Source organism: Etheostoma cragini, chromosome 8 (assembly GCF_013103735.1).
Source record: "Etheostoma cragini isolate CJK2018 chromosome 8, CSU_Ecrag_1.0, whole genome shotgun sequence".
In the NCBI taxonomy this organism is placed as follows: Eukaryota; Metazoa; Chordata; class Actinopteri; order Perciformes; family Percidae; genus Etheostoma; species Etheostoma cragini.
The window spans coordinates 5,590,702-5,602,535 of NC_048414.1; the positions used below are offsets into that span (position 1 = coordinate 5,590,702).

Here is an 11,834-nt window from a genome sequence, read left to right on the forward strand (position 1 = left end):
ACATTGCATATTAAACTGGGCTAACAATAGATTGTAGAAGGCTTTTTTTGCGTAGAATACTAAGTTATTCAAAAAGCTTAATAATTGTGGGCTTGATTTTATTAGTTATGTTTTAATGTGGCACACATCCGCAGATGGCCTTAGTGACTACCTTACCTATAGGACAGTGAGCAGTGGGGTTTTATATTAGCTAATAATACATTGCATTCATGTTAAGACCTTTTTAAATTTTTGAAATAACTAAAAAAAAAAAAAAAGATATGGAGGCCCCCCCTGCATTGACTCCGAGGACCTCCTAAAGGTCCCGAACCCCCTGTTAAGTTGTGGCTTTTGAGGTTAATCTTATGTTATTGGTAGTGAGACGGTCCCAAACTGATCCTTGACGTTAGAAAAACACAAGGAAACTAAAAACACAACACAAAAACCGTTTATGACTACTAGCAGCAATGGAGCACTGTTTTTATGAGTGGCTCCCCATTTAGTTTGGATTCTGCCAGCAAGCAAACATTGATGTAAACAATGTAGGTTTTAAAAATGTTGACAATCCACTTTGCGAATGTGTTATTTGAGAATAAATGCATTTCACATGTTTGTTGCTCAAGTTGCTCTTTGGTCAGAAACGGTAAACATACGTGATGACTCAACAAGGCACATTCAGATGGGTTTTAGATCATGTTGTGCATTGTGCCCTTTGAAGTGTTTTCTGTAATGTTGTGCTTCGTGAAATCGTTTTAGTTGTTTTTAATGTGTTTCAGTCAGTACTCCTGGAGGTCAAAGCCTTTTTCTCCTTCAGGAGGGGAAAACAAAAGGTTTCAAACCAGGTTGCTGCTGTATTAGAGACACCGATATAGCACAGCTGAGCTCATCTTGGCCTGGACACTGAAAATAGATCTCTAGATCAACTGACTTGGGAGGTTGTTGCAGTCTTTGGAGAGAAACCAGCAGGGAGCGTTACTGTGCGGTGAGCTGGGCAGGTTGGACATGAACGCTCGAGTCAGCTATCGGCTAGAACAGAGCTTCCCACAGCAAGTGTTCATGAAGATAAAAACAACAACTTTCGCTTCTTCAAATTGGGTCTCCTTGTTGCTGCTCTACTTCAATATTTTATCTCATTTTATCTCATATCAGTCTTAATGTGGCTGCCATGGTGTTGTTCCTGTATAATTGCAGCTATTTTAAGGCCTCCAGTGTGGCGTCTGTTTTAAAAACCTTGGCGTGCTTCCTCTGTTCTTCCATCTGCATGTCTGCGAACACTTACTGTCTTGAAAAACAGAGTTAGTTTACAAAGCCCCACACAGCAAGAAAACATGTGACAACTGTACACAACAGAAAACACCTATTTATATAACAACCTTTATTGTTTTCGCCCCCAAAGACAAAAATTCCAAAGTATACAAGGGTGGATCGTCTTTGAATGGTTTCTAACTATGTCACTGAGAACAAAAAAAATAAATTCCTAAACTATCAAAGTAAACATTTGAGAAATATACATACATAAAAATATACCTCTGAGAAAATTCATATATTGACATTTCCTAACAGCTCATTGCCAGGGCTCAATCAGATGCAATGAAGACTCATATGATCTGAACACATGCAGAAGAAAAAGTCCCCCAACGCATCCCATTACCAATATGGAACAGACTACGATCATGTTTCTTTTAGGTGTAACAGGTCTTATGGCTCACATGGGGAATGTAGGATAATATTGCATTACATACCATACTAGGTTTAAACCAGCTGAATATTGAAAGCATGAGGATTTCAATCAACAGCATGGATTCTTTGGCTTTTTTGTTAAGATTACTTCAAACCACCCAAAAAGTAAAACTGCAAAAGATTCCTCTTTTTTACTCTAATTGCATATATGGTAATCACCCAAAGTGCTCCTGTTGTACCTCTACAATGAGCGCTTTTCCTCATCCAGGTTTGAATCTGCATGGGATGAAATCTGGAAAATGAACACATCTCAATAAGACTTGAGTAAAAAATATTAACATTGCACTCTCCTCTTTAGGCACAAAAAGCCTCGTTTCAATCGAGCTTTCAAATGGGGCGGGGTTAGTACTGCTGAAGACTCAGGACTGAATGGAGCGTTCTCTTGTAGTTTCTTGTACAGAGGAAGCAGGCTCAGGTTATTTCCAGCTATCTGAATAGGAAATGTATTAATCCAAATGGTTATAAGAGCATTTGGACATCCTGGAAGCACCTTCAGATAACACAATTAGTGTTGGGCTTTTGCAACAGGTTATGTATTTAAAACACAAAATAGGAGGGTGTGTTATGAGAATACATAGCGCACAAACTGGGGCTAAAGCTTACTAGAGTCAGACATTGTGTATGCGTTTTAATGCAAGGTAACAGTAAGTGGAGTTTCTTTTTAAACCTGACCATCTCCCACTAACAATTCTTCATCTTCTGATCTTAGAAGAAAAAAAAAAGAAAACAAACTCACCCGTTTGTTTCTCTGTAAGGAGCAAAGAGAAAACAGGGAGGCCGTCCCTCTCTGTAACTCGTCAATAACTCAGAATGACTCAGACTGACCTATTGCACAGAGGGGGGGGGGGCAAAAACGTTTTTCCTCCGCCAGCTGGCAGCCACCAGTTTGTGACATTCAACATACCGGCTGCTTCTTAGCTTTGACACGTCTGGAGAGACAGTGTCAAAGGGTCAAACTGGGTATTTCCACATCTGTGGCTAGAGTGATTTTTGAATGAGAACTAACAAAAAAAAAAAAAACACTCTGGAGCCAACAATCCCAGAGTGATTGACATGTGCTGGAATGATGCCTTGTAAAGGAAGGAAGAAGTGTAAAGAAATGCTTACATCTGCTTTAATGTTAAATGTAACAGATCAGGCTTGCACCCATCCATATTATAAAGCAAAAGATACATTTTATTGACCATACCAAACCCATAATTTCCTCTTTTCTCAACCAAACACATCTTGCACAATATACAGCACACAAAAACAATCCAAAGTCTCTTTTTTATAAAAAATGTTGATGCTTTCAGGTGATTTTTGCAGAATTTTAATGTAAAATGAATCCCACCTTCCCCTGGATGTCAAACGGTGGTTTGTCCTGTTGGCAGCACAAACAAATAATGTGGCCAAGAGAGAAACAACTAAGCAGGAAAAGGAAAGCCTCAATCCCAAGATGCATGTGATGGCTTAGTTCAAAGTATGCCACGCCCTGTTTATCCAATCTGCAAATATCCTCGGGGAAAGGGGGAAGGTGGGGTGTCTGCCTCACATGGACATCATACCACTCCCAAACAACCCCCTTTAAATCACAAGTGTATGAAAAACATAGGTGACACCTTCGTGGTTTATGTCAGAGCAAGAGCCAAGGCCGGTTCGATTGCTTGAGGAAGAAAACAGGCAGAAGGTGCGTTTCTAGGGAGGCAGGGAGGAGGCAAGGGTGGGAGAGGGAGGTGTCAGAAGACGGTGTGGCAGTCACTCCTCGTCTGAGCTGCTGTTGTCCAAAGAGTAAACCATAAAGGCCAGATCGGGCCGGGCCGGTACCATGGGGTGACCTGGCTTCACAATCTCAAAGCCCATGTAGTGGAACGTCTTGATGATGGACACTGGCGAGCAAACAAGAAGAGTGTTCAACTGAATGAAAACACAAGAAGACACATGCATGCACGCACGCAGCTTCTTCTTGTCACAGTAAATTTATAACAAACCCGTTAGAAAAATAATACAAGCTCTTACATCGATCCTCTCTGGCTTTATGGAACCACAGGAACACATAGTTAACTTTGAGCTTCTCTTCTGCAAACTCCAATAGAGCAGTCAGCCTGAGGACGACATGAACAGAGAGGGAGAGAGACAGAGTCAGTCGGTGAAAAGAGGGGAGTGGCGAGGCCGCCCACCAAGTGTTTTTTTTTTTTTGTCTTTATATAAGTGCTGCAACTTTACATAATATTGCAGAGACTGTGACTGCAAAGCTGGCCGCTGCAGGCAAGGTTACTCCGTTCTGGTATTGATTAAAGCCAAACACAAATAATCTACACAGGAGTAATTTATACTGTTTTATTGATCCCCAGTGGGGAAATTACAATTTACACTCTGTCAGGCAGTGTAAACAGAAAGGTATTAGCCTCCATTTTAATTTGACACAGAGTGATAGGGTTAAAACATGAGTACAACCTCCGCTGTACAGTTTAGACCCATATGCTGTGCAGACTTCCAATAAGGTTCTTTTTAGTTTAACCATTCATTTCTAATGCTGTAGTGAAACAATTTATCCTTACAAAAGTTGATTGGTTGATTTCTGTAAATCATACATTGCACTCAACAAGATCATTAAGAATTTGTGCCCAGAGGGGGTGCTAGTACATCCTTACCCCTCTTTGCTCCCGTCTACTAGCTGCCCAGCAGGGATCTCCAGGAAGAGGCTGTCTCCTGATAGAACCGTATCCCAGAAGGCAGAGCGGCGCTCATTCAGCTGGTAGCGGAAGTGGAGAAAAGAGGGGTTTCCATTCGCTGGAGTTCCCTGTGTCACCGTTAACTTCTCATCCTGGATTATGGATGGGAGGACAGAAGAAAAAAAAAAAAAACATTTAGTTTACGGTTTCAATATTCTTTTTCAAACAGGAGACAGGTTTGGCTGAAAGGTCTACAAACAAAATGACCTTTAAAGACCCAAACTATAGTACTACTAATACAAATAGACATGTTTTACCCTTCTATATTATCAGAAAACATAATTTAGTTATTGTAGTTTAAATGTTTAAATTATCCAACTTGGTAGTGATAGCAGGTGAGGAATTGTTGAGAGTTTACATCTTAATAAGCAATAGTATCCCATTGTTCCCCACTACACCACTGGGCTCTTCAAACTTTAAAAATCAGAGAACAAAATATTAAAGGGTGTGTGAAGATTGCCTTCCTGCTTCTTAGAGCAGCTCTGGAATAAAATGAGTCAAGGAGGAAGGGTTTGCAGCGGTAAGCAGCACTAGACGAGTCTTGTCCTGTAACTCAGGTTTGGTCATAACACTTCTGTCTTTTTTAACTTAATGAGCTATTCTAGTCTTCAGATAATGTGTCACACATGATTTGTAAGGACAGGTTAGCATGAGTTCTGTGTCATAGGCAGAAAACCAATGTGTACCTGGTTGGTTTGGTACATTATTTAGCCCTGCAGCATTCATCCCTTGCACTAGATGGTTTGCTAATATTCTGCAAATCATTGGTTGTGATGTTATATTTGTCACTCTGGAAGAAGTATCAGATGGAAATGTCATGAACATGTTTGCAAATGCTAAAGAATACAGTTTATAATGCATTACATAACTTCCATGCGGAAGTCTAAAAAAAAAACTAGATGAATGTATCCAAGAACTGTTTGTGACCAAATTTGAAAGGGTGATGTTTTTTTTTTTTCTGCTTGCTGAGGACAGATGACGTTAATGACATTTGTGACTGATCTGTCTGATCCTAATTCTCTAATCCCCAGGGTGTGTGTGTGTGTATGTATAGATGTGTATGCAATACATTACTCTGTACTATTCTACCCTCTGAGTTTTCTTGTTGGGCTCAAAGTGTATAGTAATGAGTTTATTCACATAGAGATAACATCAGAATACACTTGCTAATTCATTAGCAAGGTGTTCCTGTGTTGTGTGTCTTGAGTTAGAGTGGTCCCATCCAGATCAAGCCCCCAACATTTTTATTTATTTAATACAGGGACAGTGCATATTAATGGACATTTCTTCCCGTGATAGCCAAAAGGCTTTTTTTCCCATCACAAGCCACCCTAAAAAAGTAAAATTATATATTTTACTTTTATATTCTATTACAGACCCTTTTCACATGTGATGTAAATGACAACTTTGAATCAATTAACCCCCCAGATATTTGTATACAGCCTTCCCCTAACACTAAAACATCCAACATTAGTATCATCTTATATGCCTGCTGAAAGCAAAGAAAACCTGACTTTTTTCATCATTATCCTTTAAAACATTTAGCCCTTGTAAAATTTGTTTTAACTCAAATGCCAATCAGGGACAAAGACTTCTAACAATTAACTCTGTCAGATGCATGTACAGGGTTCAAAATTAACTTTATTTGTCCACAAGCCAAATGATTAGTGAATGTTACATCACCTTTGTTTTTTGGCTGGTGAGTAAAGCAAATCTACTAATCTAAATCTAAAAATTAGCACCAGACATATGCTGGTATAATATGCATTTGGCTGGTGCAATTTTTTAACCCTGCACTTCCCACTGTGGGAAAGCAGCACTTTGTGTTATGGGTTCAGATGTTGTGTGGTTATAGGTTTCTGATGTCAGTAGGAAGCTTTACAGCTCTCTGTGTAGTTGTGTAAAGTCTAGGACTGTCACCTTGTGTAGTAGCACGCCGAGAGAGTGATCCCTGACAGTCCCTCGCCCACCCGGGATCTTCAGTTGTGGGTGAGGGGCATCAGGAGCACCACAGAGGCCCCGGAGACAGAGGGATGGAGCTGGGCAGCCGAGACCCCGATAACCAGGAACTGAAAGGAGAAAGATTGAAAACTGTTAGAATTTCAGCTTTTGTCCTGTACCTCCTCTAAATTTTTATTAAATATCCTTTTTAAAAAGATGCTCGAATGAATAGCTGTGGCGAGGGGCCCGTAGAGAATGCCTTTCTACAGGGCCCAACATTTTGTGCCGCGTCCCTGGACACTTCAAATAATCATCCTAGTCATCCTCAAACTCAGCACTTCTTAGTATTGCTGTTTGCAATGATGCCAGTAGTGACATCACTGGCAAAACTGTTCCGTTAAACTCCTTCTGAACACAGTCTTTCAAATCTTTGGTTCACAATTCATGCAAGCTTTAGAACGATACCGGGAGGCAAATATAGACCATTTATTTGAATCGGTATTCAATAGTTTGCTTCAAAAGTAAATTAAACAGAGTTGGCAGTTTAACACACCAACAAGCAGAGCACCAACAAAGAAGGGAACTAAGAAGACAAGGGAATGTAAACGTGATGAATGTAAACTACGCACAACACAGTTAAAAGTTTGAAAAAGTATTTTTTGCAAATGTGTAATGAGGAAGGAAATGCATTCTACACTGCATCGGTTTGTTAGACCTCTTTTGTATGTTTACAAGAAAGGTCCAGAGGGCATCTCTAATCCTTAGTGTTAGCAGCATGACTAATCCCGCTCTATTAATGATGTAAACCTCTCATACGTAAGTATAAAAGCACCTGTGGCACCACGCCCCACCTCTGCAGTATAGGATAGCCACAGGGATTTACCAAAATGCTGTTTGCAGGTTTTCCAACTGCTGGTTCACACATCTAGTCTAACCAAAGACTTTAAAATAATGGATGAAGCTTCCGGACCTAAAAAGTGAAGCCAATGCAACAGCGCCTTAAACCTGCACTTTCCATCAGGGGGAAACTCCAATGGTTGCAAAAAAAAAAAAAAAACTAAATAACCCTACTTGTCACTTGATTTATTACCTCAATAAACATTTTTAAAAACGAGTTCTTGGCCCCAATTTCTACTTTAAGTGCTCTTTAATAGTGCTGTTTTGTAAATTAGGTTAACATTTACTTTTAAAATACCAATAAAGAAGGGGGTGCTTAAGGGGCGTGGCTAAACACCAACGTGTCAGTCAGGACAGAGGCATAGCAATGCGTAACCATGGCACTGCTAAAATAGCTGTGAATTTGTTTTGGTGTGTTGTCCATGTTTGAATCTTTAACGTTGACCCTATTACTGTATGTTTTCACTTCAAGAGTTAATTGGAACATTTGGTCTGCTAAAAATGTCTTGTTCAGCATCTGCCAACCATGCTAGGTAGCTACCGCTAGTGTTAGCTGGCTAGCTTAAGGAAAAGTGGGAAGATTTTCTGAACTGCCGTACGCAGATGAACAACATTCTGCCTTTACCGATAAACCACTGCAACCATAAAACCTCACTGGCACGGCTCCGTCAATTATCCCCTGCTCCACCCTCTCGTCAACAACTGTCATCCGGTTGCAAAAAATACCAGGACGGGGATGCCCGTATCGCCAAACTTAAGGCTTCAAAATGGCAGTCCATAAACCAATGGGTGACGTCAAAGGATGCTGCGTCCACTCATTTTACTGTCTATGAAAACTTGGAGTCCTCCAATTTGACTTTATTCTGATGAGAAATATTGTAATGTTTGCCTCAGACAGAAGATCTGCCAGACAAGTTTCTAATCAGAAGAAGTATTACACTGACTTGAAGTTGGTGGCATTAAACATGAGAATCCCGTGGAGTAGTAAGTCAGGTCCTGTTGGTTATGTATAGAGTTTCACATATTTCTCCAACCCTGTGATCACAATTCCAACAAATGACATGGGCCAACTCTAGCAAGTTTTAGTTCATTGACAGTTTAAAATGACAGCCTCTGATTTATAACTGGAAAAGAGTTCCTGACGGGTTGTGTGATTGAAGGAAGGCATGTACCATAAAAAAGCACATGATCTGTAACCACCTCTGCAAATAGCTTGCAATGCTTTTGGGAACACACATCTCCGGCGGTTTGAGTTACAGTCATACATCTCAAACCAGACATAATGGCAGCTGGACAACACTGCCAGATGGGCCTGGATGTGAGGCCTGGAGATTCTTATGTTGTCAAATGTACCTTCCCCAACCTGCCTCAGTTTGGTCCCCTTTAATGAAACAATAGACAATCTTTTGTCTGACACTGCACCAGCTAGACCTGACGCGAATATTGAAATGACAGAGTTATGTGCCACAGTAAAACATTAGATACATGCATCTCTGTTCCCTGAACACAGGTAACCCGGACAGCTTGATTTGCCCAACTACAACCCAAGAGAGACAGCAATGGAAAACAAAGCTCATTATGCCTGGCCTGTTCACTTTGCAGCAGACACTGCACTTCTCGGTTCTTAACCATGCAAGGTTAAGAACCAAGATGTGAAAATGATCGGAAACCACTGGTTTAATCCATAAAAGAGCATCAGATTTGAGATAAAAATAAATTGTGTGAGTGAAATGTTAAACTGCAAAGTAACCAGTAACTGTAGTTTTTAGATACATGGAGTAAAAGGATGTGAAGCAAACATTTCCGTCTAAGATTAGATGTAGCACAAATGAGTTATAAATGTGTGTAGTGTATAAACTTGAGTAACAAAATGATAAACTAGAAACCAAATGAACATGTGTACAGATTCTGATAGATTTTTAGGTTTTAACTGCTGGGTACTGAAGTGTGTTGTGCCTGCAACCTTTCATGTGTCTCTTATAGTTTTTCTTATGTTTTTTTACAGTAAGTTAAATTAGTGGAATCTATTTTTATTTTGTTTTATGGTTTTGAATAATGTGGTTACTGTGTCATTTTTTCTTGTATTTTGTCTGAGTTGGTCGTGATAATGCAAATTGTGTCTAAGTAAAAATAGTTAATCATTATAAAAAAAATCTATAAGAATCTCCAAAAATTCTCCTCATTTACTCCACAAAAAAGAAAGTGATACAGACTGCATCAGGGATGACAGGTAGGACGCAGATGGAGGAAGAGATTAACCCTCTTGCCAAGATGTCAAGACCGGCTTCTCTTTTTTCATCATCCCTTCCCAGAAACGGACAGAAGAGCCTGTCCTTGGTGGAAACGCCATCTTGTTTTGAAAGGCAACACTTCTGACATTTCAGTCACACTAGCCCTCCCCACCCCCCATGTCGCCTCTCAAGCTGTAGAAATGCAGCCTTAAGTCCCCAATAGGTCACCCTAAAAACAGAATATAGGTTATGCTTTTAAAGAAGGTCGTCTTGAAATGGACTTTGTGCACCACTCTGTGAAGGTCCAGCACACCAACAACTCCGGACTGTATTAATATGATGGTGAGGATTTGATCACCTGTGTGTTGCAAAGATGCCCTTGTCCGATTCTGCTAGGAGTGGTGGCGGCATGCGTGTGTATGCTGTAAGACGAACGTTTTATTTTTTAAGGGTGAATGCATTCACTGCCAGTGTGCTCTTCCTGAGCTCCGAGTTGTTTTGAGAACGGATTCAGGTTAATTGTTTGAGGGGGATGCACAGCCCGAGTCAGCCAACTGCTGAGGCAGAGTTTTAACCAACAGCCAAGAAACACACAACTCAACCAAAACAGGAAGTGCTCCGGCAGGTCCTCCAAGAACGCTGAAACACACAAACCACACTTCTAACACTATAATTACCAGCTTCGTAATGGAAAAAGACGCACTTCAACCCAGATTGTCAACATAAACAAGCCTGTCAGGCCTAAAAATGGTTTAGGTCTGAGACATAAACAACACAATGCTTTACACAGGAAAGTAAACAGTCCTCAGACCTCTTCTGACCCCTGCAAGTTTGGCAGAGCAGCGTGTAGGAAAAGATGTCGAGACAGAAACAGGAAAGGCACGCATGCTCAGAGTGTGGATGGACGTATCCCTGTCAAAACACGTTGCACTGACCCCTGGACCCAAACTTTGAACATTTTTCAGACACACAGAGGGCAACCAACACAACCTAACTTGTCTAAAAAAACCTGACCAGCATAAAGCAGGGTATTCAAATAAGCAGTCTTGAAGCAAATATCAAAAGTGAGCATGTCTTACAGTGAAATGCAAAAAACAAAGAGAAGGATCGCCACTTTGGGAGACTAGAATGGTTATATCCTCATAACTAATTAATCTAAATAAATAGAAGCCCCTTCAATTAAGAATGCAACAAAAAGGCAGCATTAATATGGAGTACATGGCAATTTTGAAAACATCCTTGACACAGATATTTTCCTCACCCAAAATGTCAGGCTGAATGTAGTTATTAAATCCAACACCTGCATCGGTGTAATTCAGCACAGGCTGTCAGTAGAGGCACAGTTTGGTAAACCTGTGGCCACATAAGTAACAGTATGACACCAAATGAGGAATGAGTAAAGCAGCGCCGTAACTGACCATCTTATTAACGCAGCATTTAAGCCTGCAGGTCGATCACCTCGCCTGCTGCGAAGACCTTAGCTTTGACAGAAAACAGCATCGACCTACTCATGCGACAACAAAGACGATGTTGAGCCAAGTCTCCAGAGGAACAATTGGTTGGGTGTGTCTGGAACAAAACCATCTGTGGCATTTGTGCATCAAACGTCTGTCTGCCATTCTGCATTTCAGATACATTTGATTAAAACCGGTTGGCACAGTGAATGTTTGGGTTTCGTTAAAGAAAGTTCAACAGCACTCTGATCCAGAATTGTCCAGAAACCACAGCAACCACTAAAAAGATCAGTCTGCCAGTCGCTTAAAGGGGCACTTAGTTACACTTGGGTATGACAGGTCTGATAATCCAGCTGTTTCTGACCAAATGCACCTCTGAACACCACCCACACACAATCCATTGATGCTTGATGAACCAGAGTAGAGGGGAGGGTTTATATCACCAGGCTGATGTAGGCCAGTGGATGCCTTCAGCTGACATGGCATAACAGTAACAGAGCTAATATAGTCTCGGCTCACAGCATCACTGAACTTCTTCCGTGTCTGATGAACCCACAGGAGGACAAAAACATTTTTACTTTGTTTTTGTACAGAGAAAACACACATACAGTAGGCTACAATATTAGGTTATACTGTTTATCACTTCTCACATAAATCAGGACTGCATTAATAATACATTAGTACCACTGTGACAAAAAAATCCCTATACAACTATTGTGGAGACACCAGTACAACAGCGTAATTTTTCTTTTTTCTTTTTTAAACATGAAGGTATGCCACTACCTTTAGTACATGTGTACAATGGTAAAAAAGCCAATCCCGTTTACCATTTTTTATTTTAACTGTAAATTGTCCCACTTAGTACGCATCTTGGTTGC

At 40.5% G+C, this 11,834-nt stretch overlaps 1 protein-coding gene and 1 long non-coding RNA gene across 2 annotated transcripts in view; one reads left to right on the forward strand and one right to left on the reverse strand.

The window, feature by feature from the left end:
- The first annotated feature begins 2,100 nt into the window (after nt 1–2,100).
- The window catches only part of LOC117949395, a 17,022-nt gene continuing 7,288 nt past the window's right edge, over nt 2,101–11,834 (forward strand). Inside the window, exon 1 of the long non-coding RNA XR_004657682.1 lies at nt 2,101–2,252. This is a non-coding gene — a long non-coding RNA (uncharacterized LOC117949395). The remainder of the gene's footprint in view (nt 2,253–11,834) is intronic.
- Nucleotides 2,431–11,834, reverse strand: part of oaz2a (ornithine decarboxylase antizyme 2a) — a 10,393-nt gene continuing 989 nt past the window's right edge. Inside the window, 5 exon segments of the mRNA XM_034879626.1 lie at nt 2,431–3,587; nt 3,718–3,803; nt 4,353–4,525; nt 6,354–6,434; nt 6,436–6,502. Coding sequence (XP_034735517.1) covers nt 3,457–3,587; nt 3,718–3,803; nt 4,353–4,525; nt 6,354–6,434; nt 6,436–6,502 — 538 coding nt within the window. The 3' untranslated portion in view covers nt 2,431–3,456.